The 16183-nt window shown below is 43.4% G+C and overlaps 1 protein-coding gene across 1 annotated transcript in view; it reads left to right on the top strand.

The window, feature by feature from the left end:
* Positions 1-14933, top strand: part of Rasgrf2 (RAS protein-specific guanine nucleotide-releasing factor 2) — a gene marked incomplete in the record, with an annotated part of 251422 nt that extends 236489 nt beyond the window's left edge. The window contains 6 exon segments of the mRNA NM_009027.4: positions 1550-1634; positions 4624-4821; positions 7629-7708; positions 8871-8988; positions 9659-9727; positions 10816-14933. Coding sequence (NP_033053.2) covers positions 1550-1634; positions 4624-4821; positions 7629-7708; positions 8871-8988; positions 9659-9727; positions 10816-10908 — 643 coding nt within the window.
* Between the last annotated feature and the right edge of the window lie 1250 nt (positions 14934-16183).

Genomic DNA, 16183 nt, shown 5'->3' with positions numbered 1-16183 from the left:
CTATTAACACACATTATCCATGATAACTGGTAACCACACCAGATAATGATGTAGCTGGGGAAGACCCAGGAATGAGCTTCATGTCATGCATAGGACAACCCTGATGATGGAGGGATGAGGTCAGAAATGATGGGAGTTAGATGTACAGTAATGTCAGAAAAACATGAGGGAAGAGCCCAAGAATACTCATGGAGACTGTTCCTTTATGCGTTTTGTCTTCTCTTCTTCTGGCTTCCCAGCATTTGTAGACCTACTCCTGAACATGGGAGCAGAGTTAAAATAGGAATCTGGCCCACTGACCATTGAAATGAACCCAGTGACATTCTGAAGACTTAGGATAGGAAACACAATATCCCTTTCACCACTGCCTCCTCACCTTCTCACTACCCTACCCTCAGAGCTTTGAAGGTGAGCTCTTGTCTTCTCTACAAGAGGAGCATGAGCCAAGAGAAAAATTGGTGGTGGCTCTGGCTGTGGTCTCTTCTAAGACTCCCATTTCCCCGTTTTCTGTGTATGCCTAAAACATATACCCATTATTTCCTGCTGTAGAACAGTGTCCACATTTCTATGTCTACCTGCAGAAAAGGCTCCAAGAGCAGAATCAACAGCAGCAAGAGACAATGAACCTTTCAGAAGGACCCAGTCAGTGTTTCTACATTAGAAATGTAGTAGAGTGGTTTCCTTCCACATTGTTTTCTAAATGCACACACAAGATAATTACCTCATGCCTTATCTCAATTGTCCCATGAGTAGTAAGGTCTATTGACCTGCTCGTGAATAAAGTGACTGCACAGGGAGGCCATCAGAAGCCTACTCCCCACCAAGCTCAGCTCCCCAATCTTGGAAAGCGCTATTCTTCAGAGAAAACCAGAACATAGTGGAAGGAAGAATTCTGTTCTAATGAATCTTTTTGGTCACAAAAGATCTTTGGAAGAAAGATATATAAATGTGGACACAGTTCCACAGCTGGAAATAACTGGTAGATGTTTCAGGCATATGTGTATAGATTTGGGGGGGGCTTTTTTTCCCCCGAGATAGGGTTTTTCTGTGTAGCCCTGGCTGTCCTGGAACTCACTCTGTAGACCAGGCTAGCCTCGAACTCAGAAATCCTCCTGTCTCTGCCTCCCAAGTGCTGGGATTAAAGGTGTGCACCACCACTGCCTGGCTATGTGTGTAGATCTTGACAGGTGCATTTAGGAAACTTAACCCAGAGGGAATAGCCTTTTTGACTATTGAGTTAGCATTTACTTCATTTCTCTTATTTTGGCTACATTTTCTAACTTCAGAGAAGCCCGTAATTGAGACAATGTTCCAAACACTGGAGTCTGAAAAAAATCTTTTTCATTTTAGTATTAAGTGGTGGACTGCTAGACTTGTACAAATTATTTGGAGATGGCCAGTGACAATTGTTGGGGCGGGGGCGGAGTGGGGGGGATAATAGTCGATGAACTTTAACTTAAATGTGCCTGTCTAATCAGCACAACTACTCAAGGTCCGCCAACATTTCTTACAAACCTCACTGGTTTTGTGTTTTGTTCTGAACTTTCAGAGAGTTTCTTGGGCAGGGCTGGATGAAGCTTGACAAGAACGAAAGGACGCCTTACATCATGAAAACCAGCCAGCACTTCAATGAGGTGAGTAAGGCCTGTGTCTTAGGAGAGTGGGTTCTGCGCTTTTAGGCCACTCTAGGAGAGTGAGTGTAGCTCGGTGGAGGAGTGCTTGTCTAAGCATATGCAAAACCCTGGATTTGATCCCCAGAAACAGAAATAAACCCAGTCACACTTTTTAAACAGAGCTGATTGAATAGTAAGGACAAGCTTAAATCTCCTCACATTCTCAAAGGGATGGGATAATTTTCAGTCACGAGAGGTCCGGTTTTGATGGTTTCCAGGTCTGGTGAAAATTCATTCGTGTATAAGATGTTGTTCTTATTTTTATAACAATCACTGCAAACTCATACAGTGAGTGGTTGTATTGACCCCTGGTGGTGACAATGAGATTACATCAGTGTAACTTCGAAAGACAAGGCTGACCTTGGAAGGACCGCCTACAGCATAGGCTCACTATTGCAGTGGTAGACACACCCATCTCCAGCTGTAAGATGAGGAGTAGATTTCATACCTAGTTCTTCATTGGTTCTGTTGAAGCTGACTTCATCTTGTGAGAGGATAAGTAACAGCTGAGGGTGTGGCGTTGGGCTATCCAGGCAAAAGTTTCACTGCTGTATAGTATGTATATGACCAAAGGAACTGCATTGGTAAGTTAGCAGGTCACCTAAAACCAAGCTACCCAAAACAGCTGTATAGATTCCCAAAACAGAGCCCTGCACAGGGTTGGCCCAGAATACACATGTGCTAAGTGAAGTTATAATTGAGGAATACTACCTTACCCATTACCTGGGCAGTTCTCAGACTTGCTACACAGAGGGCACTCCAATTGAAGATTCAACCCCAGGCTCCAGACCCAGACATCTCCCATAGTAGGACAGCCACAGCCTTGTGCTCTAGACCCAGTAATACTGTTAAGCCTGGTTCTGGGGCTTCTTATGCGAGTGGTGGCATCACCATGCCTTCATCCAGACATGGAATCTTCAAGTTGCCTGTGCCTCCTTCCTGTCCCCTGCTCACCACTGTCTCAGAACAAATGTGCAAACGGAGAAGCAACAGAGCAGAGGATGTGATAGCAGATGAGGAAACAGAGGCCTCTGGAGAGAAGGATGACAGATCAGCAGGGGCCCTAGGTGTTCGGTTGAACAGCTAAACAGCTCAACAGCAGGGGCTGTATCCTGAAGGTGATAGGAAATCAAAGAGAGATTTTTGTCAGGGAGTGCCATAATTAGATCGATGCTCCAGAGCAGCATGACACTTCATGCAGCATGGTGTCAAAGCAGTAAGATGGCTTGACTGGCTGGCCAGTGAGCTCCCTCCTCTGGCAGGTACAGTTGCAGTTGTAAGTGCAGGTGCAGGTGCAGTTGCAGGTGCAGTTGTAGGTGCAGGTGAGGGTGCAGTTGCAGTTGTAAGTGCAGGTGCAGGTGCAGTTGCAGTTGTAGGTGCAGATGAGGGTGCAGGTGTAGGTGAGGGTGCATACTGTCATGCCCAGCTGCATGCTGAGGATGCAAACTCAGGCCCTTACACTTGCACAGCAGATGCTTTATCCACTGAGCCAACTCTCCACCCTCAGAACAGACCTTGCTTGGCATTTCACTGTATGCTATTTACTTGCTCACATATTTCCCTCTGCTCTTTATCCCTCGTAGCTGGACTCGGAGCACCTTAAGACCAGCTTTCTGTTACTATTTTGTATTAGTCACCTTTCTGTTACTATAATGAAATACCTAAGATGGTGAACTTAGAAAAGGTTTATCGGCAGAGAAAACCTCTCAGGTCAGACTGGAAGTAAAAGAGTAGAACAGGAAGGGTCATAGTTGCCACAATCCCCTTCGCTCCATGGCTCCTTATTAGAAGGACTGACACTGAACCTTCCAATAGTACACACCTAGGGGCCAGGCCATTGACACATGGTTGATGGGGGACATTCAGCATCCAAATACTACCAGTCAGGAGCATGGATTTCTTTATATGTCTTTTCCTAGCACCTAAGACAAATGTGTCCTAGCCCACTTCCTGAATAATTATTGGAATAGCATTCTTTATTAACAAATTACCATGTTATAAATTAATTTGTTAGAAATTGTTGATAACTTAACAATTATTTAACAAATTATTGATTAACAAAGCCACCTTCTGCCAACAAACTGGATTCTCTGCCATTCTCTACATTAAAGCTAAACAAGTAACTAACCCTCATAGGTGTTTTAATGACTTTCTGCACAACACTCAAAGGCGCTGTAAGAGCCTGTCTTCAAAGAGTTGAGGTACCCATCAGATTTAGTGTATGGATACAAGCACACACACATACACACACACACACACACACACACACACACACACACACACACCTTCGATAATGATTCTAGCCTGCCCTTTCCATGTTGCAGAGGTTGAGCTGCATCAGGTGGTGTTGGTTACTAGAATTATAGTCCTTAGCTTTGGAGTCTGCTTGGTTTTTGCCAGTGAAATTTCACAAGAGGAAAGGGTGCTTTCTTTTTCTACACTAAGTGATTTTCTGGTTTGAGGGCTGACCTGTTTAGAATTCAGACAAGTGGGGGCTCATGGTTTTTCTTTTTCTGTGATAACTGTGGTTTCCTAGAATATATATATCATCTAGACACAGTTGGGGCAAAGGAATATGGTTCCTCAAAGAGTGGCACCATGGTCTGCAATATGTCCTTTCCTCAGTACGTGGCTCATCCCACTTTATTCCCTTCTTGACAAGAACCCCTGAGATACAATTACTCCTAAAATGAAACACAACTTTTCCTCCAACAAAATAGATTCCCAAGAGTCCTTGCCTTTGCTCCTAGGAAGAGCAGGTGTGAACGGCTTGCTGTTATCATTATCATTGTAGATTCCAGTCTCTCTGGAAGAGAGTATCCAAAGATGGACTGAGGGCTTTGTACCACTTAGCCTGCTTTTCTTGTGTGTTCACAGGCCACTCGGCCATTTATCTGAATGTATTATTTTGGCTCTTAGACAGCCTGTCTGGTCTATTTGATTGTCTTAGATGAGTAACCTGGTGGCCTCCCAGATAATGAATTATGCCGACATCAGCTCCCGTGCCAACGCCATTGAGAAGTGGGTGGCAGTGGCGGACATTTGCCGATGTCTCCACAACTACAATGGTGTTCTGGAGATCACCTCAGCCTTAAACAGAAGTGCCATCTACAGGCTGAAGAAAACCTGGGCCAAGGTGTCCAAGCAGGTGAGCCACAGTGTGTGATGACACACCTTGCTGCTGACAGGAGGAGAGAGAGAGCCTCGATGAATAGTGCTAATTAGGAAATCATTAGCGAAATGAGCAGTGCAGTTGCCAAAGGAAGGTGCCAATGGATAATTACCCTACTCTCACTGTTTAATTAATTCCCCTCCGGTGTGTCTCCAAAACACTCATTAAAACATTTGGGGGGGGGGGACAACCTCAAACAATATGGATGTCAGTCACAGCTTGTTTCCTGAACTCTTCCCGGAGGGAAAGTGAGCCCAGAAGTGCCCAGTGAATTCTGCCCATCCCAAGACTCCTCCAAAGCCTTCATCCCCAGAGACCTGGATGTTCAACCTTTCCTGTATCATTCTTCGAGCAGCTTTAAATGTTTGGCTTGGTGACTTAGGTGTGCAGACATATGACTGCTGCCTTTCTTCGATTAGATTTAGCTTACCTCCATTGTTGACTCAGACCATTTTAATATCAAACATATGGATCTCCTCCCATCTGGCCTTTGGAAGCCTGGAGAGGGCTTCTAGTTGGCTATATCTGGAAGACTTGATCTGGACTTCTAGAAGGCCTTCTCCACCTCTGGCCCTAGTCCTTCACAGGTTGGTCATCAGGTGCAGCAGGCTATTGTGAATTGCCTGTTCCATGGTATACACAGTCCGTGACTGTTCCATGGGAGTTGGGCTAGCCTTGTCTCGTCCACTCCCATTGGCTCTGCTAATGTGCTGAGCCTAGGGTATATCTCACCTCTACCCTTGATGACTCTGCCTGGCATGTGAACTCTTCGTTAATGAATTACTACATTGGTCCCCATAAAGGGTCTTGGAAGCACTCCCAGGCTGTTCCATCCTATTTTAATGCCTGCTGGGAGGAGATCTGTGCCATGCACTCTTAGCCTGACCTTTGGCAGCACTTTGCTATACTCCTTGATGTACCCACTGGCATTGGAGAGTGGTATCCCTCAATGTTTGTGTCTTAGGGCTAGACCAAATAAACATAAATATATTCTGCTGCTGTTTCTTCAAGGCTTTGGTATTAGTGCCCCGTGAGGGTTTAAGGCCCTTTTAGATGCGCTCATTATTTCTCCTAGCTTCACTTATCTCTCTGAGCCTTTCTCTCTAAAGCAGGAGTTGTTTTAAAATTCTCCAGATTGCCAGAAACTAGGCCCTCACAGGTTCCCTCCACCTTATTCCTTTATAAGAAGGCAGTGCTGGGAATCTGAACTTAGATCCTTAGACATCTATGGCCAACAAAGCCTGGAATGACAAATGAAAGCCTTACATTTAAAAAATACTCTCTCTCTCTCTCTCTCTCTCTCTCTCTCTCTCTCTCTCTCTCTCTCTCTCTGGGCGTGTGTGTGTGTGTGTGTGTGTGTGTGTGTGTAAAGAAGAATAAAAACTTCATTTAAGACTATCATAGATTCAAAGAGTCACAAAAAATGATGTAAAGACTCTTCTCATTATACAGATCTCTTCTCTCCACGGAAGCCTGACACATGAATGTACACACTATCCCAATCAGAAAATAAATGAGCAACTGTTATGTTGAACTGGTTGAAACTGGTGCATTGTGCCAAGGTCTTCTTCAACCTTTAAGGAAGTTCTGGGCCCTCTCTATAATTGACTTCAGCAGTAGTCTTGATTTTTGAGAGGAAACATGCAATGCAATGATAGCTAAGGAAGAGAGATGCTCAGCTCATGTCAAAACTACCATTGCAAGTTTTGTGGTAACAGTTGCAATGACATCAAATTTCAGTCAGTGTGTGAGTCACTGGCTGTGGTTGTTGGATTGTTCACTGGAGTGGTAGTGTCCACAGCCAAGTACCTTACTCCAGTCACAGTCAGTAGGACTTGGTCACAGAGGTGCCCGCTATGAAAAAATTGGCAACACCGTCTTTCTCACTGCGATCTGAGATCAGTCTGTAAGACTCATGGAAGGCCTGTGGAACTCTTTAGATCTGTGGCTGAGGGAGAGATTGTCCTTCTGAAGCTTCATTGAAGCACAGCCAGTCTCAGATCAGGACAGAGGCACTTCTGAGACCTCAGAAATTTGGATGGGGATGACTGTCTTGGATTGTTCTAGAAGCTGATCTACCCCAAGACAAGGTCACACAAACCTTAACCTAGGCATGCCCAGTGCTTCTCATAGTTAGCCGTGGAGGATCAGGCCCCACCAAGAAGCCTATGTGTGTGGCCCACCCGCAGTAAGTCCTCATCCAATTCCCCAGCACCACTCTGCCATTCTCTCATGTCTATGGAAGAAGCTCCAACAGCCGTATTAGGTCTTCATAAAGTATAGAAATAAACTTCTCTGGCAAACTGATGAGCATGATCACTAACAAAAATATTTAGAGTAGAAGATATTGTTTAGTCTACATCAAAGCAGGCAAATAAGGTTTGTTCATGGTTTGGAGATTCATACTGAAAAGATTCACTATGGCCTAGGCATGTAGCTTAGAGGTAGAGCATTTGTCCAGCATATGCAAGATCCTGAGTCAGATGCTTAGCACTTCAATAGATGAATGAGAATGGTCCTGAAATCCCTCTTAGGAAAACTCCCCCTTCAAGATATTCATTCCCCATGTGCTTAAGTTCCTAAGTCTTCTTTGCATTATAAGATTTCCCTTCTTTAAAGTTTTCCTCATTCTGTGCCAAAAGCATAGATATAGGCACTTCTGTGTGTTCCTTTTCATCTTCTTTTAAGCATTAGATGGCATCAGCACCTGCCACTGAAGAAGAGGACTGACAGGGTGTCTACAGTGTTTTCTTAACAAACTGAGTTTTTTCTTTCCTTTCTAGACAAAAGCTCTAATGGACAAACTTCAGAAGACTGTTTCATCTGAAGGAAGATTTAAAAACCTCAGAGAGACTCTCAAAAAGTATGTCTATCTTAATCATTTTGATTCACAATCCAAGTATATGATTGCATGATTCACATGGCATTCAAATAGTGACCGGCTCCCTACATTGCTGGGAAGAAGAAACAGGAAACAGTTCCCATCATTGTAGTGTTTGGAGATTTTTTGCTTTTCACTTGGAATTCTGTGCATATAGTGAACATCTTATGGGAGTAACATGGTGTGTATAGATACTGTACGTCTACTGAGCATCTTACAGATGTACCATAATATGTAAGGATATCGTGCATATAGAGAGCGTCTTATGGAAATACCGTGGTATATATGGATACTGGGCATGTAGAGAGCATCTTATGATACTGTGAATAGAGTAAGTATACTAGAAATCTATGAAGTATATTCCAGATAAGAAAATATGATCATAACTCAAATCTCTCTTAATATAAATTTGTTAATTTAGTATTTCTTAATCTACACATAGTAATCTCCTGGGATGTCTTTTATGTAAATATTCCAAAAACAGTTGATAACTATTATTTAGTTTGGGTCTTTTATATGTATATCATTCTCTATATGCACACACACACAGGGAGAGAGATAGTAAGGTCTCTATTTGCTTGCAAGTGGTGTTATTGTGGTTTATTTAACACATGAACTTGGCTTCCTCTGGGAGAGCATTAGTCTTGTGCCCCACTACTGAAGCTGAGCAACCATCGTAGATCCATTGCTATTAGATCAAAAACAGTGATGACAGTCTAGCAAGCACTTGCTAAATGTCTAAATGCTAAAAACACTGCACATTAGGTTTCCACATGTCTTTCTTTAGCTTCACAACACATTTCAGAGACTACCTTTTCTGCCTCTATTACAGCTAAGAAAAGTATAGACCAGGGAGGGCCCTGCTCAGTGTCCCTGAGCAACTGGTTTAGTGGGATTCAAACTCTGTTCCCTCTGCACCAGAAGCCATATCCTTAGCCATAAGTCTTACTGGAAAAACTAAGTAGACCCACTTTGCCCAAACAAGTGTCTCCCTTCATCACTTCAGTGTGTAGCTATGATGGATATTAAGTTCTCATCTTCTAAAACATTTCTGTACTAGCTAAGCAGAAAATCTGTCTCACTGTGGTGAAGAGTTCTAACTGTATGTGTGAAGGAATAAGAGCCACTTTTCCTTGTCTTGCAGCTGTAACCCCCCAGCTGTCCCTTACCTTGGGATGTACTTGACAGATCTGGCATTCATTGAAGAAGGGACACCGAACTTTACCGAAGAGGGCCTTGTCAATTTCTCCAAAATGCGAATGGTAAGTGGCCATTTTGTGGTTGGCCTTTTGTAATTGGACTTCTTGCCTTAGTGAAAAGAAGCTAGGTAATAGGGCAGTGTTAGCTTCTACATCTTAAGGTAGAGGAGAGGAGAGAGGGTGGAGACGACTTTTGTTAGCCAGTTAAAGAGATTTTTTTTGTTTCTTGGTTTGTTTGGGTTTTTTTTGTTTTTTGTTTTGTTTTTGTTTTTTGTTTTTGTTTTTTTTGTTTTGTTTTTGTTTTTTTTTTGTTTTTGTTTTTTTTTGCTAGCCACTTCTGCTTGCTGTCTGGGTCTTACCTGTTGGGAATAAAGGTCCAGAGATGGTTCTATAACACTGACCAGTATACAGATGCATGAGTCTCCTTGCTAGACACCCATGTTTTGAACACCAAACTAGAGGCTAGAAATCCATGAGAAGCAACACCTAGAGCTTCTCCCTGCCCCCAGCTTGAGGCCATTCGGAGGCCACCCAGCATCAGCTAACCTGGTGATTATGAGTTCAAGAATATCTTCTTGTTTGCTTTTCCCTTGGCTACTTGAAGGTAAAGGAAGTGATCAGGCAAGGCTCCTCCTCCCCCACAGAGGACAGGGCTCGGGGATATCATCCTGGGAGAAGATTCTGTGAGACAGAGGAGGACTTCTGAATTGCTTTTTTGTTTTTTTGCCATTAGATATCACACATTATTCGAGAGATACGCCAGTTCCAGCAGACCGCTTACCGCATAGACCAGCAGCCAAAGGTAACAATGTACACGAGTGAGAACTTATAAAGACAGACATAGAAGTTAATAGACTATAAAACCACACAGAGGAGCAATAATATCACAAGCTACCTTGGGGTAAGAACCTAAAGTAGCAATGATCAGCAAGTCGAAAGGAGAAAAGGGGTCAACTCATCCACTTTAATTTGTCAAGCCTATGTATGTTTCTTGGGAACTGACCCTCTTCCTTATGTCGCTGGTGCTTCATCCCATTTCAACATTTCTAGATCATAAAATTCATTTTACAAATAGACCAAGCTTTATAAAATAAAATAAAATAAAATAAAATAAAATAAAATAAAATAGTAGCTTGCTTCAGTTCCTTCCTTGAAGCTGTCGCCTTGGCTCCTCTCAATGATGGACTATACAGTATAAGGTGAAATAAACCTTCTCTTCTCAAAGTTGCTTTTGGTCATGGTGTTTCCATAGCAACAGAAATCAGGCTAGAACAGTGAATTTATGTATTTGTCAGAACTATACACATATGGGTTATGAACATTATACTTCAACAAAAAGATATGTTTTCATAGAACTCCCTCACATCCTTACATCTTCATTTCCAGTGCCCTTTCATTTCCTTATTTCTGGTATCTGTCCCATGCACACATGAACAGCATGAAGCAAGCCGACACGGTTTCACCCTGACTGTGTTGTTGTAAAATGCAACTCTGTATGTATCAGTATGCCATTATGACAGCTGCTGCTAGGCTGCACTCTCAAAGCTGTAAGCCACGAGAGCCCCACGTGCCTGTGTTATAAAGAAAGCCAAACCCAATGTTTACCACTGCAAGTTTAAAATTAATACTGTAAGTACTAATTATGTGTAATGCATATAAACACACAGTAACACATTTGAGATCACATGTGCTCTTAAGGACACTGACTGGGACCAGAGGTTAGGAAAGGACTACTTTTATAATAATATGTTCATTAATTTTTGTTTTGCATAAGTGTCTCAGGGAAAATGTTGAGTTATGTCAGATGAATTCAAAAAATGTATAGTTGATCTTCTGGGAGGAGTGTCAGCTAAGGTCTCTGTCTCTCTCTTTCCCCTTTTTTTTTTTCAGGTCATACAATACCTGCTTGACAAAGCCCTTGTCATAGACGAAGATTCACTCTATGAGCTGTCACTCAAAATTGAACCTCGACTCCCTGCTTGAAGATTTGGCCTTGTTCCTGAGGCCATTGGAATTCTGTGGAAAGCGGGTCACACATGGCGGTGGGGGTTGGGGTGGGGGGACCCAGAGGGACAACACCTGCCTCCTTTCACCACCAAAGATGGAACTGAACTGTAAATCTGTCTCCAGCAACAGTGAAACCCAGCTCCATGGACCAAAGACAGATACCCCAGGCTGGGGTGGGAAGGTGTAAACTTTGAAGCTTAGGGAAGCTGATGGCACAATTTGTATATGGAATGTAATATAGAGATGCTGGTAACAATTGTAATGAAGTGGAATGAAGGTAAACCTCCTCGTGTTCTGTTAGAACTCAAGGACAAGGTACCACAGAGAACACCTGCAATGTTTCTTTGTCACTCTGCTAGCCTGGGCTCACCTCTACCAGTCCTCTTAATCGCTTCTGTTACAGTTCCTTTATGCCAAGCATCATGGCCAGCCTGAAGCTTTCTTTCTCAGCCCAGCACAGAAGCAGTTTCAGTACGCAGCATGGGTGTGGTTCTCAGTGTGTTCTCCTTGCCTGGGAGGAGTGATGTACTCTAAAAACAGCTGTTTTTAGCCTTTGGGCAATGGGACAGGCCATGAAAGATTAAAAACCAAGTGTATCTGTGGGTAGCACTTCCTTAACTATAAGTATCCAGTGTCCCACAGACTTGAGTGGGGGCTTCATCGAGACATTGGTGGCCCCAAGAAGCCAAGTGTGGAGGTTTCAGTAAAGTGCATGCCCATGTAATATACTGTGAAGAGAAATGACTTTAACCAAGGGGAAATGTAGGCCTAAGAGTCACCTTCGCTGGCCTCACTTGTTTCCTTTCCCCCAATGTACTCCAGAAACATTTTCTGATGTGCAAACCTGTTTGGGCTCATTATGAGCATTGAGCATTGGCTGTACTTTAAAGCGAGCATTCTGTGGGGATTTTCTTTGGTGAGGCTTTTCTTGCATGTGCTGTTGGTAAACAGCCTTTTCTCCTGTCTCAGCCATCTTTGTTTAAAATGGGTTTGAGATCATTTTGCGTAAGAATACTGTAAGTGCAGGGGTAATGGCTCCGAGCACACCACAGCTCTTACAGCAGAAAACCAAATCTGGGGCGGGGGAGCAGGGGGTGTGTGCCTTTCACCCAAGCCTGGAAAAGTGGGCTCAGCCTCCTCACAATGGTCTGTTGTTAAAGGGACGAGGCTCTCCTTGATCACCGCCCTCTCCTAGCCTCAAGGAGACACTGCTTTAAAAGAAGGCAGCAATGGCAGCGGGGGTTACTTTTACCTGAGCCTAGTAGACCTGGCATTTTCTCTTACAAGCATGATACTTATTGATGCTGACCATGAAGACTGACCTGCCTGGTCATTTCCCCTCTTCCCTTGCACTTTAATTATGTGGTAGAGCTAACAACGAGCTAGTGCTTTCTACTTGCTGGCTTCAGAGCTACCATTGGTAATGTACCATAGAACTAGGGAAGGTACATTTCCTGCACAGTAGTGGTCATCCTTGTATATAACTGCATAGAGAAATATAAACTGAGAGAAAAATATTTATATTATATGAATTCCACTCCAGACGTCTTTTCGCTGGTTCGTATTAGCCAACAGTGTAGTACTAAGTCCCACAGGGGCACTTATGGATGCTTTTTCCCATTTTGTTTATTTATTTCCCGAGTTGCTTGTTTGTTCTCTTCGGTTTCAAATAAGAGATTGCTGCATCGTGATGCATGATGAAAACATAGGATGCTGGATCCTAGCTGTGCATACCTTGTGACTTGTTTCTTGGTGTTCACAGGCCAAACAAGATCTTACAGAAAAGGAGTAAAGGTTATTAGCATTCTTGTGAGGACCACAGCATACCAATTTCACGAAAAAATACCACTAGGGAAGGAGTACCCACATTGACTCCAACCCCACCCTGCCTCCACTCCACCCTGTCCCTGTCCTTCAGAGGATGACTCTGTGTGCACTTTGCTTGGGAGTTTGGGATCCTATTTCTCCAATGTTGTGTTCCAGAGGCCAATACAGCCATTCTTGGGGGGGGGGGGACAAACAAACAAACAGATAAACGTAATTTCTCATGCTCCTCCCCTGTTGAAATGCAGCTTTTCTATGGAGCTTGTTCCCAGAATGTTGGAAACGCCCCCAGTGGTCATCTGTGGGTACTGCCAATGCTTTACTCGGAATTTCTTACAGCTTGTTAGAGCTAAAGAGAACCAGATCATGTGTGGATTATCCAAGGCAGGAATGCACATTTAGAAACAAAACACCTCAACTTGGTCACATTTAAAATTCACCAGAGCAGTTTGTGGTTTTTCTTGTGATTGTTGGAAGTGTCTGTCCTTTGAAGCTTTCTATGTCCTTGTGGATACGATGCATGCATGTATCGTATGTCTGTGCTGTGTATTGTGTGTAATGCATGTCTGTCTGCCAGCACCCTCCGTTAGCAGATGCATTTGTTAGAGCACTTGGGAGACCAGCTTCTAAATATGAAGTAGCGAACACGTGTACTGAAAAACTAACAGGAAATCAACCTGTTTTCATGCTTTCAAATGAACACATCATCTTGCTAGTCAGTGGCATGGCTATGAGGACCTCGGGGTGCCTAAGATATCTCTACTCTTGCTACAGAAACAAATCTCTTACTGAAGCCCTCCATCACATGTCTCAGGCTTGAAGCACAATGCTGTCAGTTTTCTTTAGCAATTTAACAGAGGAATTTAAAGAGGAGATTGTTAAACTACTGTGGAAATAATAGAGTGTCCCTAACACAAAGTCTCCTTTGCTGTTTGTGCATCTCAAAGGACTACATATAAACATGAAAATCATGGATGCCGGGTCATCTGGAAGAGAAACCTCCACTGTGAGCTGTTTAATGTGACAAAGGGCTGTCCCCTTTCTTTCATGTTAGGTGAGGCAAAACCGTGGGTCAGCAGACATCATATCTTACCTAAAGAGTAATGCAATTCAGTGGCCATTCCGAAATCTGTCAGTTTTCACATTCAAAAAAAAAAGATAAAAAAGGTTTTATTTAGCTTTTCTTTTCAACTTTAATGTCATCCCCCTACAAAAATATCTCTTGTTTTAAATATGTTTCTTTGAAATTTAAACCGCAAGGGTTATCATTCTTACAATGGTCGGGAAACAGCATAAAAGATAATGTACTATATGGTTTTTAGCCAGGCTACTGTCCACAGAAGGAAGAGATCCATGAACGGAATTCATTTTCATTTCTGTGAGAAATAAGATTGTAAGTCTAGTGATGTTTTTACATGCACCACTACATGATTCCTGGAAATAAGGCTCTAGTTGGTGGAAAGTAATGGGTGTCCTTTCAGAGGCCACTGGTATCTTAAAGCAGGACAGAACAAAAATAGAGAGGGACCTTTTGTTGTGGGTGCAGACACATAGATGAGTGACCTAGCAGGGTTTCCATTTCCACTGATGCTCCATTTCGGGGCATGGCATTAAGATGACCATTGACTGTCCTTGATCTGGTCTGCTCAAGGCAAACACTCACCCTACTTCACAGTGTTGAACCGCTGTCTCTACACATTTTAGTTTGAACCAGAAAGTTGGCGGTGAAGCAGCACTGGGCCAGACATGAGTCTCAGCCCAGCTCTGCACTGCCCACCGAAAAGCATAGGCCAGTGTTTACACCTCCAAGTCTCACTTTTCTCATCTGCAAAATGGGATTAATCATAATTCCCGTGCTGTCTACCTCACTGGACTGTCCTGATGACCGAAGGGGTCAGAATGTAAACTTTAAAGTGCTGTACAGTTGTGAGGTAACTGCCATTCTCAGCAGCTCTCTTTTGCAGAGGAAGTAAATGTACTTATTATTTGTATGTATGTGTGTGCTTTTGTGTGCTAACACATGTGATAGTCAGTGAAACACATTGTGTGTATCTGGCTACTTTGCACATCTGCTGTCATTTGTAACTCTAAGGAGAGATTTGTGTTGTGGCCGAGCACTTGCCAAGTGAGGCATAGGTTATGCCAACATGCAAATTAAACTTCGCCTTTCTTCCGTACTCAAAAGCCTCATGATTTCTTCATTTCTGCCCTTTCCCACTGTGGACAATGCCCTTCACGTCAATCAGCTCCCATATGTATACATTCTTTTACTTCTACAGTTCAAGTACAAAGAACACCTAGAAGAACCCACTTTTCAGACTAAATTACTAAGCAGAGAATTGGAAGGTAGGGTCCTCCAAAAACACATAAAGGATCTGCTTCTCCCAGTCAGTTTCTGGCTCTCAAATCTGTTCAAGTCGCATCCCCAGCCGATGTCTGACTGCTGCTTCAAGCCACAGAGAACCCAGCCTGCCCAGGCAGCTCATGTCGTGTAACGATAATCTCAAGCTTCCAAAAAAGGTTTCAGCCATGTCCAGTTACTACCAGCTCTGACATTCAGGAACTTCCTGAGCCATCTCAGGTTGCATCTTCTTTACAATTTTGTTCATGAAAATATTGTCATACTGTTTACTGTTGCAGGATATTCGATCATACTGTGGACCCCAAGATTGTGTTATTTACTGGGAAAAAAACTGTTTTTAGTTGTGGTGTGGCTCAGCCTAGCACATACCTTTAATCCAAGATCTTTCTACTTGAATATTGTAAACAGGATTAAATAAAGACAGCCATGGGTCAGGAACATGAAGCAAGCAACCAGGAAGTGAACATTGGATTATTAAGAAAAAAACCAGAGAGAGTAAGAGGGAGTCGGGAGGACAGATAGGAAGTAGAAAGGAGGGACATTCAGTCTGAAGGAGGTTTTATGAGATGGTGAGAGGGGGCCATTCGTTCTGGGACATCGGATAAGGAGGAAGGGTGCTTTCTATGCCTCTCTGAGTGAGCAGAGTCCCCCCCCCTTCCCACTCCACCTCCCTCCAAATTAAGACTTGTGTCCTTTTCTAGAATGACTACAGTACTTACATTGGCTAATACATATGAAAATACATATGCCAGCAAGAGTTTGCTGAAAGGACCCTGATATAGCTGTCTCATGTGCGGCTAGGCCAGTGCCTGGCAAACACAGAAGTGGATGTTCACAGTCAGCTATAGGATGGAACACAGGGACCCCAATGGAGGAGCTAGAGAAAGTACCCAAGGGGCTGAAGGGGTCTGCAACCCTCTACTCCCAGAGCTCATGTCTCTAGCTACATATATAGCAGAAGATGGACTAGTCGGCCATCACTGGGAAGAGAGGCCCTTTGGTCTTGCAAACTTTATATGCCCCAGTACAAGGGAACGCCAAGAAGTGGGAGTGGGTGGGTAGGGG

This window comes from Mus musculus, chromosome 13 (genome assembly GCF_000001635.26).
Source record: "Mus musculus strain C57BL/6J chromosome 13, GRCm38.p6 C57BL/6J".
Classification (NCBI taxonomy): domain Eukaryota; kingdom Metazoa; phylum Chordata; class Mammalia; order Rodentia; family Muridae; genus Mus; species Mus musculus.
Note: the sequence above shows the minus strand (reverse complement) of the source record. Positions and strands in the feature narration are given on the sequence as shown.